The 21,029-nt window shown below is 44.1% G+C and overlaps 1 protein-coding gene across 1 annotated transcript in view; it reads right to left on the bottom strand.

Annotated features, from left to right (window-relative positions):
- The window catches only part of fto (FTO alpha-ketoglutarate dependent dioxygenase), a 126,022-nt gene that overhangs the window by 50,917 nt on the left and 54,076 nt on the right, over positions 1 to 21,029 (bottom strand). Inside the window, exon 8 of the mRNA XM_073464979.1 lies at positions 18,873 to 18,997. Within this exon, the coding sequence (XP_073321080.1) occupies positions 18,873 to 18,997 (125 nt within the window). The remainder of the gene's footprint in view (positions 1 to 18,872; positions 18,998 to 21,029) is intronic.

Raw genomic sequence — 21,029 nt, forward strand, 5'->3', positions numbered from 1 at the left:
GCCCAATAAAGCTCAACCAGAATCAAGATTGCATGTCCAACAAAATACTGACTAACATTGTCAGGTTTAGCGGTTAGAGTCGGGGCTTCTCATGCTGAAAACATGTGCCCTCAGAGTAACCTGAGTAACCAGCATTTAACCATGCTAAAAACATTTAAAAACATATGAATGAGGGAATAAATGGCTGTTTATGGGTTCAAACAATATTTGGAGAAACAGTACTTTTTATGCATGCATATTACACTTTGTATCATCATGTTTTGACAAATCCTCACTTTGACAACACCACACAATTTTCACTTTGTCAACCATAAAACCTTAACTGCACCAGTCTCACAAGACTAAAGCATGGCATGAGCAAGAAGAGTCCCAATTACAACTGAAACTTACACCACTAGGGGAGAATACCTATAAACAAGAATCCTGTATTTTACTCGGACTATGGCCAAAACTAAAGTGCGGCAGCTTAACTTCATGAAAAAGAATATTTACCCGTTTGAGCCCCATATAGGCCTTGTTATGATGAAATCTGCCTGGTCGCATATTTAGCATGTTCATTACTGAAGCCTCTAACCTGCCAGGATCCTGGTATGGCTTCAATAGACAGACCCCATCTGTCTGACGTTAGGACCATTGGAAACAGATGGGCCTTTAATTGTATTTTTGTCCAAATTGCAAAATAGCTACTTGGGAAAGAAGCTAAAATAACATACAAACAACAGCAACTATGATAACAACTGCGCCTGGAATGAAATGAGTACAGTAAGAGATCAAAAACACAAGGCGGACAAATTCAGCTCTGCTCTTTGAAAGGGGATCCCCCCTAACATTACTGGCCCCGTATTGATTTACTCTGCAATTTCGTGTTTCCCTCCCCACGCCAGCTCCACAATCTCTGTCGAGCAGGAGGTCCGGCAAATAGCACTCATCAGATTTTTCCAAAACATAAAAGATTGATACCTTACTTCTTTTCAGACAAAAGAATAATCAAGGAAAGGTTGAAATTGGTATTTGGAGAATGGAGCACTGAAACCGAAAGTAGATACCCTGGCCCCGGAGTTCGTTTAATAAACCATAATGGGAAAATGTTGCAGAAAGGGCGCTTGTGTGATGGAAAATCTGTACCTTGTAAAAAGGTCCACTCTTAACTATATCCTTCATATATAATACCATGGTTACGAGGTTTGCAAAGGCACTTGTGCAAGAAAGATCGACTAAAATTGAGTTTGAACACTGAACAGTGATGACAAGAAAAATGGGTAAAAAGCTAACAACATAATGAAAACTTTTACAATAAGACTTGTTGAATAATTTTCTACCAGCTTCAGACACTAAAACAAAAGACAAGATTTCCTTTATTCCAACCATTGCCAGCAGTGCAGTGTATCTGAATCGCCTCCCTTTCCTAAACCCTGCAATTTTCAGCCATGGACGAAAGGAAAAGAACAGATAAACAGGCTTTTTTTATATATTTCAGTCCAAATCACATCAAGGTATAAACAGTGAGCCCAGAGCACATCTCCTATTCTTTTTCAAAGTAAGTCCTGCTGTTCCATTTCAAATACCTCAGGGTTATGGGTCATAATGCTGCTTTCCAGCTTCTGAACACGTTTATTCAGGCATCCTACTGTAAATAGGGGAGATTCAACATCAAATATCTCTATTCCCCATGCTGGCCCTTTCGTCTGTTCTGAGTGGATGTGTGCTTTTGGCTAACAAAGTAATGGTTTCTCCTCTTCTCTTACCAGACTCTGAATACCAAGTGGCAAAATAATTGAGGCAAGTGTTGAATATCGTTCTCTTTGGTGTCGCAATGCATCACGCGCCACCCTTAATAGAACTTGATATGAAATCAATCAAGATCAAGCAAAATAACCAAAACCTAAAGACAACATAAAGCCAATATATGTCAGGAAATTAAATTAGTGTTAGCTTATGTTATGGCTCAGAGCTCCTCGACCATTAAAGGGGTAATAAATGTGTTATAAAGCTCTTACAAGCCCCTAAGGCCATTAAGGGCTGAGCTGCAGAGCTGTTTACGAGATTGTTTATATTACAGGCTAGGCTTATCATCATTTACCATGCAGAGGTGGCTAAAACGAACTCTATAAATAGCAGATTCACTGGTGCTAAGCCAAGCTAAACAAGGCTGCTGTAACAGGAATATATGAATTGTCGCAAATGGATCCAGTGGCAAGGTGAGGCAAAGAGAAGAGGAGTTGAAGAGAGGAGGAGGAGAGGGCAGGGTGACTAGCAGCCAGCTTCATATTGTCTCTATCCGCCACATATGTCCCGTCCACTGCCGAGCTGACAGGTAGGGACACAATGTGTTGACCTAAGGGCCTGTTAGAGACCTGCAAGTGGATAAATATAGAGCAGTGGAAGCGCATAGGTGTCTTAAATGACACATCTAATGATGCTCATCCTCTGCAGTCTATTCCCGTAGTCCAGAAGAGGCTTACGAACACGACTGCTGTGTGTAGGTGAAGGCGCAGCTCTAACTGCTCAGTCTTTGAAGTAAACATTGATAGCAGCACAATTGTGTCTTTCATTCTATCTTTCATGTGCCTGGACCAACACCCCTCCATCCTCCTCAAGCGGTCGCATGCACAATATAAACATAAACAGCCTCCGTGCCTCGTTTGGATTTGCAGTGAATGGGAGAGATTCATATTAAGCCTTTGCAGCTGTGTGTGTTCCATTTGCATATGAGAAAACAGTTTCAAAAGGCTTGTTTATAATGCATAAGAGCCTTTTAGGCTGTCTTTACTGCAACACTCTATTCCTCCCACTGACAATCCACGCACGGGTTTGCATCATTTTGTGAGACATGCCAGTTTTGAATTATTCAGTCACTCATCTCTGCCACAGCACCGCATTTAACAAACACACATGCACGCTCACATATAAAAAGACAGAGTGGTCTACAAGGATACTACAACAGCACCTCAGTCAGTCCCTTTGGAGAGGTGGGAATCCTATTACCTAGCTGTCAGAACCTGTCGGACGCCTTCCCCCTATGCCGGGCCCCCTTTGTTAGAGGGGAATACGATGTACACCACCAGTCCATTTAGAGCCTGCCTGCCCGCGTGCTTTAATGGGCCTTGGGCCTTGAGCATCATGAGCAGAAGAGAAACACAGTTCAATTTCCCTTCACAAGTGCATAAAACAAGCCCCTCCACTGTACCAGGCCCATGCATAATTCACTGCCGGTGATGTGTGCGTCTTAAACGCTGCTGAAATATACATGGCGGCATATGCAAATGTGGTAGTGCTCTCACATGCTGTACTTGCTAAACAGACAACAAGAGAATTGCATGCCACGCAGACAGCCCCTTCTGGACACAGACAGTATGTAGTACAGTCTGTAACTGTGTGTGTGCGTGTCGAGGCAGTGTGAGCTGCACATATTAGGTCCTGAATGCGAAGAGAAAGACAATTACACGTGATGTACCCTTACATGTCGTCCAACGCAGCTAGGGGGGGATTGTACAATCAAGAGCATCACATCAATTAAATTCAGTACCATTCGAATTAGAGTCCCCATCATATCATTCATTTAAGTGTAATGTCAAAAAATGGCTTGTTGAGAACCAACAATTTCAACAATGTATTATCATGCTATTGAAGTGTAAATGCTTTTTTAACACGACGTTGTATGTTTTTGTTTCACAGAGTGTATTATGTTTATTAACACCATCAGGCAGAGGGGACTGCCGATAAAAACTAGAAAACTAGCCTTTCAGCTAACTTAAGTGCATTTACATTTGTTTGATTGTTATTTGAAAGGATGTTTTGAATCTTTGGAGTAGCTTTAGTGCTTGTTGCCAACTTAGTATATATTGGACAGCAAGTTATATATATATTTAATGAAACAATGATACCAAGTTAGGTGTAAAATTAATTATTGTGAGAAAAAAATTTTATTTTTAAATTTATTGTACTTTGAGGGAGAAACAGATACATTTTAAACTGGAATTATTTTTTCTTTCCCAAGCCAGCATCTACTGGTCATGAGAGAAACTGCAGCTTGAGACTCAAGACGGCAGCTTGGATGTTCACTGTATGTGCACCAGCATGTGTGTGTGTGATCTTTGTGAAGGGATGTTGATGAGGGAGGAGGAGAGGGCAGACTGCTGGTGTCAGATTTTATAAATGAGGGAGGAAATGTCTTTATCCCAGGTTTGGACACCCCCACCACTTTCCTTACCAATCCCTCCTGTTGTGTGCGTGTGTGTTGATGTGTGTGTGTGCGTGGTTTGGACCAGGCACTGGCTCAGCCCGATTCCCATCAGTGTATCTTTAACAGGGCCTTCCCGCCGGGCTGCCAGCCTGTTCCCCCCTGACGGGACAACAGCCCAGCTGACGCCCCCACAGCCCTGCCAACACAACCCACGTCTTCGACCCACAATCTGCTCCCCTGATCCTGACGGAAGGAGGGTGGGGTGTGATTAAAAAAAATAACAGAAGAGGCCAAAGACAATAAGGAAGGAAAAAGAGAAGAAGAAAAGGTGTGCTGTCTTTTTTGCACAAAGCATCTTAAGTGTGGGCTAATGAGTGAGTGTGTGATTCTCAAAAGATACATTTTAGTGGAGCGCTCCTTTAAAGGGTGAACACACAGATGCTGTACCATCAATCAAAGGGTTTTGTTGATTCATGTTCAAAGCCTAGCATACAATGGGCAAGACATTGGGTACCCCCTGGGCAGTCACAGGGCTAACATGCAAAAAAATAAAATAACCACAGTCACGTCTTTCAGGAAACACAGGCAAACCAGGTTCAAATATGCACAGGTATATTAAACTAAGGTTGTGTCTGTGAATGTAGGGAGGAATTTTAATCAAGCCGTATTCCAGAAAAACATCTCTGACTACAGACAAAGAATAGCAGCTGTATTAAAGTAGTAAGAAAAAGTATCCAATTAGAGATATGGAGCTTATAATAAAAGAATGCAATAACCACTGTTTTATAACATATAAAGTAATGCAATATCTGACCAAACAAAGAGCGGACGGGGAGCTGCAGCCGTGTGGTCATTAAACTTGAACTTGACATTCACTGAGCTGCTAATGTGCTGTGGATATGCTTTGATTTGACATTTATATTGCGGCGGCTTAAGTTTTTTATAAGCAATATTTTCTCTTGTTTTTTTATGTGAATCCTTTTTTATTTTCATTTTCTTATACGTTTATTTAATGACCCCCACTTCAACCTTTCTATAAACGAAGACAATTATTACAATTTTAGTAACAGACATCACTATATTTGCTTTTATTCCTGAAATCCAACTGCTGAACGGCACATTTTTTAAGAATTGAACACACAATTGCCGGAGTTAAAAAAAAAAATCGGAGTAAAAAATCTAATGCGTACTGTAAGCACAGATAGACGGTGGTGAGTATTTTCGTTTTTGCCGTCGCATACGTACAGTAAAGTCTGGCCCTCGGTGCAAGTGTGCAGCTGCCAAAGCTGTGGTGTCACTGGTGTTCGCTGGTGTCGAACAGTGTGTTAACAGGATGTGTAATGCGGTATGCTGGTCCTGTGCTGCAGCCAGGGCTGGGTGGCAGCAGCACTGTAGGTTACAGTAGGGCGGTTATCATGAAGCAGTTATGTAGCTGCTCTGCTGGGCCAGTCTAATTACAGGAGAACAGCGTGCACCAGTCTGGGCCTCCAAATGGCACCATATGTTTTCCCAGACTAACCGGCTGAATAAATGCCATTTACCCATTCAGGATGCGCTGTGCTCTGTGTCTGGGAATCAGTCACTCGCACTCATAAAACCATTCACACCCCCGAACACCCTGCCACCCACCTCCCCCATATAAAACTCAGCTGTCTGTGATTTTCCCTGCTCACCCCACCATGTATCCTCACAGAGCTTCCTGTTCAGTTTAACCATTTACAAAAATCTATTGTGCGTTGGTGTGTGTCTCTCTAACACACACGGGCTCGCATAATGATGCGGTGATTGTGCTCTAACCAGTTTAGTTAACTGAAGAGGTTTGGTTAATCAGAAACAGTGTTTTCCAAAAAGCAAAGAAGCAGTGTCAGGGTGTGGTCCGGTCCATCCATCTTGTGTTTGGTGACATGTGGTGAGCGACCCGTGCAGTGGACATGATCAGTAACTTGACAAAGGTCACCACTGGTAAACTGGGAGTCAGCAACCAAAGAAGAACAAGAGCTTAAGAACTAAAAGAGTAAAAAAAATATGTTCTATCTGAGTTGGTAACTTTTTCAAACATGGTATTTAAAGAGATACATAAATATTGGTTACATCTGTCTGTTTTGCTGTCTCACAAATCTAGCTGTTAGCTGGTTTCACTGTAAAAACTCAATTTAATTTATAATATTTCATCACAGTTAATCACCTTACAAGTAACTTCAGAGATACTGGAACTTGGAGGGAGGTGACATGCAGCAAAGGGCCACAGGTCGGATTCGAACCGTGGGCCGCAGCAGCAAGAACACAGCCCCTGTTCACAGGGCGCACGCTTTAGCAACTGGGCTCCAGGGATTACCCCAGATTTTTTACTTACAAATACAGTTTTCGATACTAGATTGATATTCTCAGATTGTCTCATTTCAGTAATTTTAAATGCCCAAAGAGGAGAACTATAAAGTTTTTCATGGAAAAAAAAAAAAGAAAGAGCAGACATTTAGAGAATATAAACAGCATATGTGTTCTGTTCTGTTAATCATGTCACATCTCCACCTCAAGTTGGGAACACATGTCTAAAGTTATCATGGGGCAATAATACAATTTAATAAAGTTCTGATACAAATTAATGTTAATGCCCTTTTTCATTTGGCTTTGATTTGAACACAGAGTGATTCCCCCACCGAGACTCGCTGGCAAAATTGCAATCACAGTGTCACTGATAACAAGAACATAATTCTTTGTGGTTGCAAAAAGCTGACAACATTTGTATCATGACCTCTTTTTTTGGAAAAGCTCCCTGTATCATCACTAGATAGACCTATCACACATCATCAGTTTGTTAATGAGAACAGCCGAGGCAGCGGCGCTCACAGATGACTATCGAGGGCAGAAAACAAAAAGAGAATGTAAGTAAATATGGACTGTAATTAGTATGACAAGGTTGAAAAAACAGATAACACACCGCGGCAGCCCGAAGGCCTTCTCTTCCACACGCGCTCATGCACATGTACGCCTGCACGTACACAGGACACACACAGCCACTTGACTGTACGCTCACACACACACACACACACACACACAAGCTGGGAACAAATCAAATGTTTTAATCAGCTTGCTACAGCACATAATGAGGATCCACTAAGCCCCAGCTATCAGCTGCCATCGGCCACTTACTTGTGCCTTCAAAGAGCTGATTTTTCACTTCTTCTACAACCAGCTTAACACAGAAGCTATCGAGAGTGAACACAGCCTGAGCATGTGCAATAAAACCTGAAAAGTGTAAGTGATGCTTCAGCAAGTGATGTATATATGCAGTAAAGCAAGGAAGCAATTATGTGCAAGTGGACAAGACAGTGCAGCCGATGGGGGAAATGTGTGAGAGCTGAATACGGCCTATTTGTCACCACTGTGATTTACAGCATGGAAACACTAAAGAATGGTTGTCTGAGGTCTTAGCTGGAGATCAAATGGCAGCTTATGATGTGTCACGCCAAAGCTCATAAATCTGACAATACATGCAATGACCTTACATACCTTGAACTCAGTCACACACAGATACTGTATCTGATTTACCTCTCGCCTTAAGTGCTCACACCTTGTGATGCAGAGCAGTGTGCACCTGGCCCAGCCACACCTGCTGCATAGCGCAAGGCAATCACATGAATCAGTCAAGTTGGTTACAGCCCGACTAGTTTCCACAGAACTCAAGGTATGTCAGAATTCTTACTCAACCGCCCAGGTGTGTGTGTGTGTGTGTGTGGGTGAGAGAGAGAGAGAGAAATGTACGTGTGGTGATGCACACGTGCAGGTGGGCCTCCTGGTGCTGTTTTTGGCCTCCCGGCATAGCTGTGACCTCTGTGAGGTGGATCACAGCTCCAGCCCTCCAGCTGGAGAAGCGATGACCTGAGAACTGAACGAACTTAGAGACTCGTCCTCCCGTCCTTGTCTCCTTCCTGCCTGCCTGCTGCTGTGTCCTGATTGGGAGACACGCCGAGCTGGGTCAGCCTGCCTGAGGATGTCAGGCTGGAAGACTCTGTGTTCTCCTTCAGATCACTTCTCAAGAACTTATTCTTGGTTAAATTTTTTAAATTATCTTCTTCACAGCTTTATTAATTTGATATATCGTCTAACATTTTTATCTTGTTTTTTTATCATCTATCATATCGTATGAATTGATACAAATCTAAGCAAACATTGTGTGTATCTGTAAAGATGTATGTGGGTTTATGTTTCCATGTCTGTATCATATTTTTGTTAACATTACCATCAATATCATTATTAGTAGAAGTATAATCACATGTTCACTAATACAAACGAGCAGCTGAGTGGATGAACTTGTCCCAACAGTATATCTATTTATCTCCTTAAATCTTTTGACTTTGAGTTTGAATTCAAGTTTAACAAAACACTAACAAAAACAACTTGACAAACCATTTTTGCACTGCATGACCATGGTAACATATAGAAACAATATACACCCCCGAACACAACAGAGCGTGGCGCAAACAGACAGACCATCTGTGCCAGAGGTTGCCATACATGTCAAACCTAAAGCGAGCTAACTCGGGCCTCTGTAGCAACATCCGCTACAGCCTGCTGTAAAATAAATGACGTTGTTAGCTGCAGTCTCGCAGGTGAAATGTGCTGCTGCTACAATTATTCTAATGCCAGCATGCCAGAATGCCAGTGCTACCAAATGCTGCTGTCAACCCAGGGGTTTAATTAGTTTGGCACGTGTGCCACTTATAATCACCTGCCATTACCAGTTCTGGCTGCATCTGCTTACACGTCTGTCAGTGGCGGGCAGGCTGTGTGTGCGCGTGTGTCTGTGTGTGTGTGTGTATGTCGGTGGGTGTGTCGGACAGTGGGTTGGTGAGTGTACATTTTGGCAACAGAACACAGCCCTCGACCAACGTGAAATCTAGAGACAAAGAATTCGTTAGCACCATTCGTCGACATCACCTATATATTTACAGTATATGGACATACACTGTCTCCATTTTTAAGTATATGCAAAATATCTTTAGTGTTTAATACACTGTCAACTACAGCCAGGACACTTGTATTAGTGGTACAGACTTGTCAGCAGTCCATCTGTACAGATGCACTCTGAAAGCAGAGGGGAGCAGGGCTTCCTAGTGTCAAACTGCATTGTGAGTAGAGCTACACCTCAGGCTGAATACATCACATTGTGATTTCATGAGAGCTGGAAGAGGAGGAAGAAGGAAAAAACTTCAGGGCGGCGAGTGAATCTCGACCCAAAACAGGAGAAATGGAAGTTAAAAGTGAATCGTTCACTCCCCCTGGCGTAGCAGTGGCTACCTCTGGGGCTGGGATAGGATGAGGAGGAGGAGGAGGAGGAGGAGGAAGAACGGGAGGAGAAGAGGAGCCCGCTGGCTCTCACAGTCATGTGACGGCTGAGCTCAATATCTGAAGGATGGACCTCAGGCTGTGTATTTAGTTATCAGGTCGTGAGCTTCAGTGTGTGTGTGTGTGTGTGTACATGTGGTTCCATACATTTGTGTGTACCATAGGTGTGTGTGTAGCAGAACACATACACACATTCCCAGTGACGAAACAACGGCTCAGTTCTCCGGGTTCACCTATGTCTGCTGCGATACAATAGCTCTAACTATCCCTATTCTTCACAGAAAGTTCCCATTTAGCACTAAAACAAGGCTTCAATATTGTGCCGCCTCAAAAACATCTGTCGGGGACTTGTGTGGCTACACTAATTACAAATATCTGCAGTAATCCGGCGCCGATAAGAGAGTCATTACTCCACCAGACATTTATCACTATGGGATTGATGACCCATTTCAGAGGCAGCCTTTGTAGAGGGAAGTGAAATCGCTGATATCCCTTTTATCCTACATCGCTGCTGAAGCCATCCATTCGTCAGGAGGCAAGCTAGTTAGAATTGTAATTAACAGCTATGGACTTTGGCCCTAATAGAATTTTTGCAGGAAACTGCAGATTGACGTAGAAGGGGACAAGAGGGGGGTGGGTTTGTCTTTCCTTACTAATTGCCACTTGGAGTGGCTGTCTGTCGAGTAGTGCAGCTCCGCGCTCTGTCAAGAAAGTGCCACAGCAGCACCCCAGTTTCTCCAAATGCAAGATTCTTGTACATTTGTAAATATGTAAGCACAGCCATTAAGAGATGTGCATGCACAGGCACATTGCTTCAATGCAATAATCTGTCAGAGAAACAAACACACATTCATAGGTCAAACATAAAATATGCACTTCCCTGCTCGAATACATAACTTATGGGTTTCCTCTGACTCTTTTTCATTCTCAGACACACTAACCCACCCACACAGATGCACACGCACACACAGAGGAGCAGCAGATGATCACAGTAGGTAAGGACTAAAGGTCTGGCCACCTGCCGGCCACGTCCCGTCTCTGTAGCGGTAATGAACAGAGACAGCTTGGGGACCGCCCTGCGAGCTTGTCCCCCTCCCAGCCTCCCTGCTTCAGGGCAGAGCAGGGGGCCCTGGGGTGACAGGGACGCCAGAGATGTTCCACACACTGACAGGCAGGTCTTACCTGGCCAACCCGCTGTACACATTGGCCTAGCGACACACACAGGAACACGCACACACGGGCGGGGGGGTACAAATGTGGAGATGCATACAGACTTGCATGTGCGACTGCTGTATATACGTGCACGCTTCAACTGTTCACGTGTTCATGTACCTACGCACATGCACAAAGCGAAGAACACACCCACACACGTACACACAAACGCTGACCCGGTGTAATTCCTCCAGCACACGGCTGGTGACAGGAGCAGCTGCGGCCGCTACGGCAGACAGATGAAATTTTCATAACTATCTCCTCCAAGTTCCATCCTCACCTTCAGGATAATTTATGACCTGCCTGCCAGCCTTGAAGAGACAATATGCTTGATATGAAATGAAGTGTTCCAGCGGTGTAGGTTATAATTAACAGAGGAGGGAAGAAAGATGTGTGTATATAGAGTGGGAGGTGTGTGCGCGAGGGGGGGGGCGGCTGGATGGGTTGGAGAAAAAGGCAAAGGATAGAGCATGTGGTGTGCGTGCATGTAAAATGAGCATGTGTGTGTGTGTTTAAACACGACCTACATTCCTTAAGTTAATTCGGTGATATAGACATTACATAGCAACAACACAAACCCATTAAGTGGCTGTAAAAATCTATACGAAAAAACAGTGGTGGAATGTAACTTTACTCAAGTAAATGTCCTTCAAGGGTAACTCTACTAATTTTTCACATTAAAGTATGTTTACAGGGCACTACTATTGCATTGCATTGTACTCGTAAACACGAGTCATAATGGGTGGTTGAAAAATAAATGCTCAATCAGTACAGCAGATCCAGAGATATCACCTTTTTAATTCCACACATTCTTTTCCCTATTCAAAACCTGGCGCCTACATTACCCACAATGCAACTTAGCCACTGAGTGACATCATACTACATGCCACAAACCCTCTATACTACTTTTTTCACATATGCAGAAGTACTCCCCAAGACATGTAAACACACTTAGATGTGTAACATTGGTGGAGTTGCCATTTAAGTACAAATTCAGTGTACTTGTACATTACAGAGGCAAATATTGTCCTTTTAACTCCACTACATTTGTCAGACAGCTTTAGTTTCTAGTTACTTTTCGGATTACAATTGTTCATATCCTTCCTGTCAAGTGAAAACCAGGTATTTTAAGTACATTTAGCAGATGATAGTTTAACTTGAAGCAACAAAATGTAAGTTGAGACTCATCACTAGATCAGTATCAGCTAAATTTACTCAAAATACCTGGTTTTCACTTGACTGGAGGGAGATGAACAATTGTAATCTAAAAAGTAATTAGTAACTAAAGTTGTCAGAGAAATGTAGGGGAGTAAAAAGGACAATATTTCGTAAAGGATCCGAATACTTCTTCCACCGTGCAAAACACATTATAAACCTTTAGAAACATCTGACATACAGATTGCCTGTGTGTTTGTTGAGGCCTACACTTGGGAAATTGATGTAATCGTCTGTCATGGTTCTACTTGTGCTCATTAGCTCACTTAACCACACACAAACACTTTTTCACATGTGCAACATTTCAGCATTGAAATCCTAAATTGGCCTCCTAAATTTTCAACTTAATGTTTTAAGGAGAACTGCTATCCAACCGAGAACAAACAGGATTCAGATGAGATAAACTTTAATGACATGTTTTTGGTGAGCACACCCTCCACCAACACATAATGCTCGGTTCTTGCTGTTTGTTTCACATGCCTGCCACACATCCTCACCCAATCATGCTCTATCAGCTCTCTGGGATGTTGGGTTTGACCAGAAAGAATGTCCTGGTTTTTCTGACTACCAGTAAAACAGGCCCAAACCCATACACCCTCCCCTTCTCCTCACCACATTGTCTTTTCCAAACACAAATCTTGTTTCCATATTAAAAAAGGCAGCATTTAATGGGCAACTGTCTCTGCAACAAGTGTGTTTAAAACGTCTGTGGGACTTTTAATGACACTTTTAACTCTCTCTTTCTCCCTTTCTGTGCCACATTGTGTTGCCAAGCTCTTACTGTGAAATGCATAATTATGAAATGACTGTTTCCATTAAAACCTGTGAGCAATTTAATGCTGTTGTGACTCAGTCAAGGATTACCAGGGTTACTTAACAAAGAGAGAGTGTGATACTGATTCTCGCCAATTGCGAGCCTTCCATTCCCACACCCAACCACAAAACGAGAGAAAGCATGTACCTCAGCAGCTAATTACTGACTTGTTTGAGAAGGCAGGCAAGATCGAGGTAAGTGCATATTTACATGGGTAGACCTTGTTTGTACTGTAAGTAGAAGGTAAGAAATCAGTAATCTTGTTTAAAGTACATTCCTGCAAGAAAAAGACATACTCTGAAGTACTGAAGTCCAGCCTGGGAGCTAACTAGGATGAGAGGCGATTGCTACGGCAACAGCAGCTGTGAGGCTCTGCTGAGGTCAGGACATGTCATGCATAACTGACTGATTGCTAAACAGGGGCGTGTGCATGAGAGAAGAATTCATAATTTATAATCAAGCACACGCATACACACACCTCACAAACACCCAAGCCACAGGCGATCTCGCTGCACGCATGTAACCGGTCTCAGGGACCACACAGACATGTTTTAGATAAAGACAGACAAATTAGACGACAGCGTCTTAGGCTAACCACTGCGCTTGCGCTAATTACAGGCTGGCCGGCGATGAAAGAGACAGATGACATGTACTTATTTGTTTTCTCCTCCAGTGCCCTGAACCAAGTAAACACAGCAATGCCAATGACGGCAAAAGTAGGTGGTACAAAGAAAAAGACATGCAGACAACACGGAGAGAGCATGGTTGTGGGATGAGCGTTCCACCCACCGCACACAGGTGTTTGCCCACCACCGCAGCGAGCTAGCCCCTGAGGTAAAGAGAAACAATGGCGCAGCCAGAAAAAACTTTTGGCTTGCAACTCATGCCAAGGAAAACAGACTGAGCTAGCCCTGTCTGTTCTGCTTGCAAAACAGGCCCGCTGTTGTGGGGGTGATGCAGAGGCAAATGTGGGGCTGCTGTCTGGGAGATCTGATTAACCTGTCACCTCGGGTTGCAACTTACATCTCACAGGCCTGGTTGACAACACGCCCGGACCGACCTGCCGCCAACCAGAACGTTGGTTTGTGATGCCAGCCCCTAACACCACCACCACCCTTGCTAATTAAACCTGCTTATTAACATATTGTTGCCACCTTCTCTTAACATTACCCCACAAACCCCTGTTTCCCAAACCCATCCACATAACAACCAGTCAGAGTCCAAAGACTGAAAGGTCATGGATTGACACATTGCTTACATTCTAAAATTTCAGAAACCCCACCAAATCACTGGTGCAGTGAAAGCTGAAGAGATGATGGCTTTGCTAGAGGTCTTTGGGAATTAGTGCCACGCAAACCCTTGAGGTTACAAAGACAGCGTCTATGACGCCATAGCATTCCCCCGCAATTTGGCATCTCCATTTTCTATCTTAAACAAGAGTTTAAGGAGGTCATTGGCCACATTAGACAAGGCTGTGGTCTGTCCATCTTTATTGTAGACACGACACTCACAATCTTTCCAAGTCCCATCTGGGACAGGGGACCTCCATTGTCTGCAAACTCCCTGTCCCACCCCAGTGCAGAACTTGGGGCGGGGTCTGTCGGGGGTAACACAAAGGAAATGTCACCACTCCCAGAATGAAGTGCCAACCAACGAAGGTCTCTCTCTCCCTTTATCTCTGTCTCTATGTGTCACCACAGGGGTTGCAACTGGTAGCTGACATCACTGGTGGGGTCATCCCCAGCTGGGCACAGGCTCGGCTCTCTGGCCCCCGCTGGCCTTCGGTGACCCTTGGTTTTGATGACAGACTGGGCCTTTTGTGTAGTGGCGCCCTGTCCAGGTGAGGACAAGAGGGGACGACAATGGCAGGAAACATAAAGCCAATGGAGGCTGGGAGACGGACCTACGGGGTCATGGGTCAAGATGGACAGCTGAGTGATGAGTGCAGCTGTGGACACGTGGACCTCCTTCTCTGTCCTTTAGCTCTGCTTGCCATGTCAGCTGATGTTGCCTTTGTCTTGGGATAAAGACCTCACTAACTCTCAACAAGTTGGAGAAAAGTAATAAACACAGGCAACAGATGTACGACGTCACATATCCTGAGTGTGCAGCTTTAATAGAGACACCCGAACCTGTACGGTGTGAGTCAATTTGTTGTCTTGTCAGAGGGGGGCTGGACATTTGCCTACAATTAGTTAAAACATTGAAATAGTTGGTATTGCAAATGAAAATTGTCAAAAAATAATCTGAAATAAAAAGAAGAAAAGGAACTACACACGTATTTGCCAGCTCTCCCTTAACATAAACCCAAACTGCTGCAAAATTGTAGAGGTTTTCAGTGACATTTTTGCCACCTTATCTGCCCTCTCTAATCTGAAGAGGAGGTCTGTTTCAAAACTTGTAATGAATTACTGCTCAAGCCTATTAAACAATGAACATATGTGTGCCTACAAACTACAGTGATTCACACATTCTGAGCTGTCCAACTGTTTCCGATGCCAAAGGTCAATGGCTGCCTACTCTCCTACCGGCCCACACTGAGAGATGGGAGGACAGGGTTTGCCGAGTCATTCAGGAACCCTGCTTTGGGTTATAAACACCTCCGCCTGTCTCCCCTCTTCTTTTCTCCTCCGCAGAGGTGAGCTGGGTTTGCACTCTGTTAATCTTTCACTACAGGCCCGCTTGCTTTTACACTGGCCCGCTGGAGAACAGAGGAGGGGAATGAAAGAGGGGTAGTAAAGGACGAGAGTGGATAAAAGAGCAGGAAGAAAAAGCCACAGAGAGGGCCAGATGGGCACCTTCACAGTCCATTTATCAAACCCAATGTGGCCCTCCCCTCCCCTCCCCGCTGCTCTCATGTCCTAAACCCCCATGTAATTCTGTAATGATTTTCATTATCATATAATGACCTTACAAAGCCTACAGCAGTTTGCATGGTCAGTACAAAACTCGCAGCTGTTCCCTTCAGTGTTTGCTCGCCGGCTGTGACAAAGCTTTTTTTTTTTCTGTTGGTCAGAGAAGTGACCTCTAGGATCTGGAAGGTCATCAAGGGGTCACCTCATCCAGGGGGTACAAAGCTAGCCAAACTGTAATCATGCAGATTCAAGATAGCATCACACCAAGTCACAAGAAAACTGTTGGATTTTGTGTTTACCTAATCCCAGTGTTTGTCAAACAAATAATCCTTCTTCACCTGTATTTGCATAGATGTGAAACAAGATCTATGCATTTTCAAAAGCTAATAACTCCCCTATCAAGTGTTTTTGAATCTCTATAGTTCTGGTGCCACTGAGATGTGCCATTTCCCATCCTAATAGACCTGTTCCCTGGAGGTTGTGCCTTGCTCTTCAATCTGCACTTCCTGTGTGGCATACACAACTCCTCTGCTACGGTACAGTCACCCACCCACATAATAATCCATCTATTTTCAGGGCCCTCACGGGGCATTTACCAAAGGGACACGGAGGGCGGCATCTATCAAAGAATTCACCATGTGCATCTGGAAAACCCAGTTACCAGAAAAGCTCATAAGAATAAAAAAGCTCTCATAACTTCGTTGGCTCGGAGTGAATGAATGGACTGCTCCTGCTAGCGGGGCGAGCCGAAGCATCACTCACTCTGAGTGCCCATAAGTCACTTGTGAAGAACCACTGGTCACCAGGTCCAATTTCTCTTTCTTTCCTTCTTGCTGGTGCTAAAAACGCCCTGGAGGCAGAAAATGGCAGCTAGCAGGTCCACGTTCCAGCGCAGAGAGTGCTGCTTTAACTGGTGTTTAAGAAACAAAAGTCAGCGAGAAACTTAATCAATCAGTGCTGGTTGTTTATGTTTATGTGCCCCTAGCAAGAGTCATCAATCATGCTTTTTCTTTTCCTTTTTTCCATCCTTTTGCAAGCGTTATGTGCTGAATGGGAACCATGGAAACAAAAGGCGGTATTATGATAAAAGCCTGCCTGTTGCATATTGTGTGAAAACCTAATTAGGGTGCCCGTAAAAAAAGGCAGCAAAATGAATCAGCAAATTAATTTCAAAAATCCTCTTTTGTTGAGTGCTTTTTATGAAAATAAATGAAGGTTTGAATACATCTGGCGTAAGTGAACTAAATTCTGGAATATACTTCACTTCGTCTTTTAGTAGTATTCGTAAAGTAATACAAACTTTTTCTTCCTCTACAAAGAACTAGCAAGGCAATCCTTAACCCTCATCAACAGCAGATCTCTAATCAGGACCAGCACGTCTCACTTAACATTGCACATAGCCATGTGTTTAGTTTTGTGTAAATGAGATCTGTTGACAGCCACTTGACAGGATGACCCCTGGTTTTCTTGTAAGTGGGGGCATTGAGGGGGGGCGGTTAGGGATAGGCATTTAATGTGTGTAAAGGGAAGAGGAGGTATCAGGAGCAGCTGGAGTTCAAACATATTGTGTGGGATGCTTGCCCTTCTCCAAAACTAATCTAATCAGTCTTTCACTGCTGATAGAGTAAGCGTCTGTCTGCCCCGTCGACAAGGACTGAGCATTTCCTGTCCTGGTCTCAGATACTGGTTGTCAGGATCTGAGGGTGGGCTGAGCTATGCTTGGATATGGTTAGAAGATGGTAACATTGCATTGTGGGTGGTTGGGGAACAGGGATGGTGTGCTGATCTTAGGTTGGGGGTGTGTGTGTGGCGAGATGTTTTCTAGCTTTCAGCACCTGCAGTTGGAATGCACTATCAGAGCAGGCCCTACATCGGAGTTGTGAGGCAGTGGGCGTCGACACTGCAAAGCAAGGTGTGTGGAAACAGCCTGTTTACAAGACTCATCTGGATGGGGCATAGCTAAGGGTCAACCAGGGGGGACTCAAAACAGAGGGGCGCCATGGAGAGATGAGGGCAACAACACTGCAGGAAGTGAACATATATCTTTCAAAAGAAAAGATGTTGCTTGCAGGAATTTGTAGTCCATAGATTCTGCCCCCGGCTCTTTTGCTCTCTCTAGGCTCTGGATCATGTCTGGTCTAAAGTGTGCATATTTGAGTACGTGTGTGTTTGTGTGACACTGAGGTCAAACCTGTCGATAAAGACAATAAGCAGTGAAACAAATGTAGATGCAGGTCTAGCATACATGCATGCCAGTGTTTGTGTGTGTCCTTACTAGTGCTGATGGGGAGGGTGACGGAGAGAATGAACAGCTAAAATAACACTGACTGTGTTGTGTGTTTGTGTGTGTGTGTGTGAGGCCCTTCTTTATCTGAATGAATGGCCAGTGTTTCTAATCCGTGCGCTCCCTTGCCCTTATCTGGAAGGAAGGAAGTGACCGGGCTTATCCAAGACACACGTGTCGTTGTGATAGCTGTGAAAGCTGCCAGGCCCAAGGACCACAAACAAACACAAACTACGTCACAGCATATCTGTAGAATTCACATCAGCTCTTTAGAAGAAATAATTGACAATGCACACTGAATGAAAGTGGGATTAAGGTGAAGATTTATGCTTATTTTGCAGTTTAGGTGAGGACTGAATCAACTGGTGTTACTCTACTATTGTTCAACATATTAACAAATGTGGTCCTCTTGAGCAAAATGAGCTATTATGCTAGGTTGTAACGTCTCCTTGTATATTATTATATCTATCCAAGCAACATGAATGCGTCAAAATCAACAAGTTTTGGTTGTTTGCCATTTTCCTTAAAGGTGCAGTTTAGGATTTAAGGGGATGCTAATTGCTATTTTAGCAAATATGGTCCCTTTCCAATTCGCCATGTTGCAATGTTTATACAGAAGCCTGGAATGGACAAACCAAACACTAATTTTTATTGTCCACCAAATGTGAGGGTGAGGTGAGGGGTATTCAGCTGTTTGCAATCTGCAACCTCTCTGCTAGATGCCACTTGATCCTACACACTGGACCTTTAGTGGGTGATCCTCATACAACTAGACAATTTTCTGAGTAGCACACAGTATATAAGTATACAGTAATATTAAGTAGAACAGCTTATTTCAAAAATGAAAAATCCAGTGCTAATGCCTCAAACAGTGTTGTACTTTACCTGTCTCACACATTCTGTCAGGGATTTATTTTTTCGGGGACCAATGGAAGGAACAAAGTCTGTGGTACATTGTGTTACCTGTCTCTCCATGTCTGCCTTTGCTGGTGTCTGTCAGTCAGGGCAGACAGCAGGGTTTCTGCCATCTCCCTCCTCCCCTCCTCGGCTCGTCCCTCATCCTCCACTGAAGCCAGGAAGAGCATCGTCTGAGAAAGAGAAGCAGGAGTAGAAATTAGGGGCAGGAATGAAACTGGACAACTGGAAAAACACGTAATTACAGAAAAACTCAACCCTATCTTAATTTATTGCAACTTCCTTGAGTGAATACAAAAGAAAACTGTCTTCTTTAAAGAGCGGCTAAAATGATATTGATTGGTTCACCGCCCACTACATCTGTGAGTAAGACACATCAAAACCTGTCCCCATCAAATCTTCCACTAAATATTAAACTGCGTGGAATCGAGTGGAAAGTCTACCTGAAGCAATTCCCCCCATCCTTGAGCCTCCATCCTCAGTTTTGAAATTTCACAGTACTGAGCCAAGACTCCATTATAACATCCCTGGGACGGCGACATACAGTAAGTCTAGTATAAAGTCAGTTTCACATCAGAGGATGGGCAAATTACACCCAATATTAGAGTGTGAGTCAATTAATCACGTCCTGCACAGCACAGTGTAATGTGTGAGTATCCCCCTGTTGAACATGAATTACAGGCCGGCTTAAAGTGTGACGTGGCACATCAGTGCTAATCTGAGACATCCTGGCAAACCTTCGCCTCCGAGTCCTCCGCAGCCTCTAAGCTGGTTGAGAGGGAGTCAAATGAAAAAGGATCTGGCAGCCCAAATTAAATGCAGCGCTGTCAGCCACACTCAAATCCCTCTTTCTCCCTCTTCTTCTCTACCCTTCACAGACTCTCTCCCTCTCTGAATATCCTTAAATGTCTTCCCCCCTCCTTCTCCCAGCCTCTGAGAAGTGATGGATCTGTAACTCTGACTGACTCTGACGCCTTGTTAAGAACAGTCTCTTCCTGTCACATCCACCAGTAAAGCACGTTCATTTCTTCCTATTACCAGTCACTCGCCTCCCCAGTCATCCAACCCTCTTTTCAAAAAACCCACAATGTAAGGGAACCTTCATTTCTTCTCCTCTCCCCTTTTTTAATCCCTTCCTGACAATCCACCTGTCTGTCTTACTTCATGTACAGATAGGCTTGATTGTCTGTGTGTGTATTTCCACAGGAGAGGAGTGTGATTTGCAGGCGGAGTAATATGCTTACTTCCTCCACACCACACAGGACAGGTGTCAAAACACGTGGCGGCGTGTGACTGATTACAGCTGACTCGGAGAAGACACCAAAGATTGCGGTGACCAGGAGGAAGCGACACTGGCTGTACTCCCTATGGAAACTGTACCTTTCGGTTTGGATCAAACCTTGTCCTCGTGGGATGAGTGTCAGGCTAAGAAAGTGCCAGAAAGTGCATTCAGACTGTATCATCATCTCAGATAGTTGACATCAAATTGCCTCGCTGGCCGTGTCGCACAGTTTCAGTGTTTCAAGCACGGTGCTGAAGAGCCCGCGATTCGTGGCTGATCCAAAACCAGCTCTGACACGATTCTGAGCTGGCTTCAACTCATCCCAAACCCGGCCTGGGAACAGAATTGAGCAGTGAGAAAGGAAAGACGCAGTCCAATGAGTGCTGTGCTTAAACAAAACAAAAACATAGCCAGTGAAAGCAAACCTGATGCAGCAGATGGTTTGTTGCATAGTACCATATGGAAAGGTGAGGAACAGTTGCTTCTCTCACTGGTTGTTACACCTAAACCCCACCTGTAGCTGGCAGTAGTTCCTCAAGGAACACACGCATAACTTGAAGGCTGGTGAGATGGATTTGCCAGACGCATCAACATGATCACATGCTCTTGCGGATCTGACAGCCTCTCAATGTCGACTAAAAGCCATACCGTTCACCAACTGTCCATCATGTTGCGCACCTGGTTGTGTATCATAGCCCATAATTGTTTGCCAATGAATGGCAAAACCATGAACCAACGTCATCAACACGGACTCTAATGCCTGCTGGCGCATTAAAATCTACTCACCTTTTCCATTAGACGTGTTAAGCACACAGGTGACAACTTCTGCTTTGGCAGAGTGTTTACATTTGGCGGTTGTGTACACAAAAGCCTCTCTTTGTGTTTGTTCTAGGATCGTTTTTGTGGGTAAAGGTGTGCCTCTA

The sequence above is a fragment of the Pagrus major genome, chromosome 4, assembly GCF_040436345.1.
Source record: "Pagrus major chromosome 4, Pma_NU_1.0".
Taxonomy (NCBI): domain Eukaryota; kingdom Metazoa; phylum Chordata; class Actinopteri; order Spariformes; family Sparidae; genus Pagrus; species Pagrus major.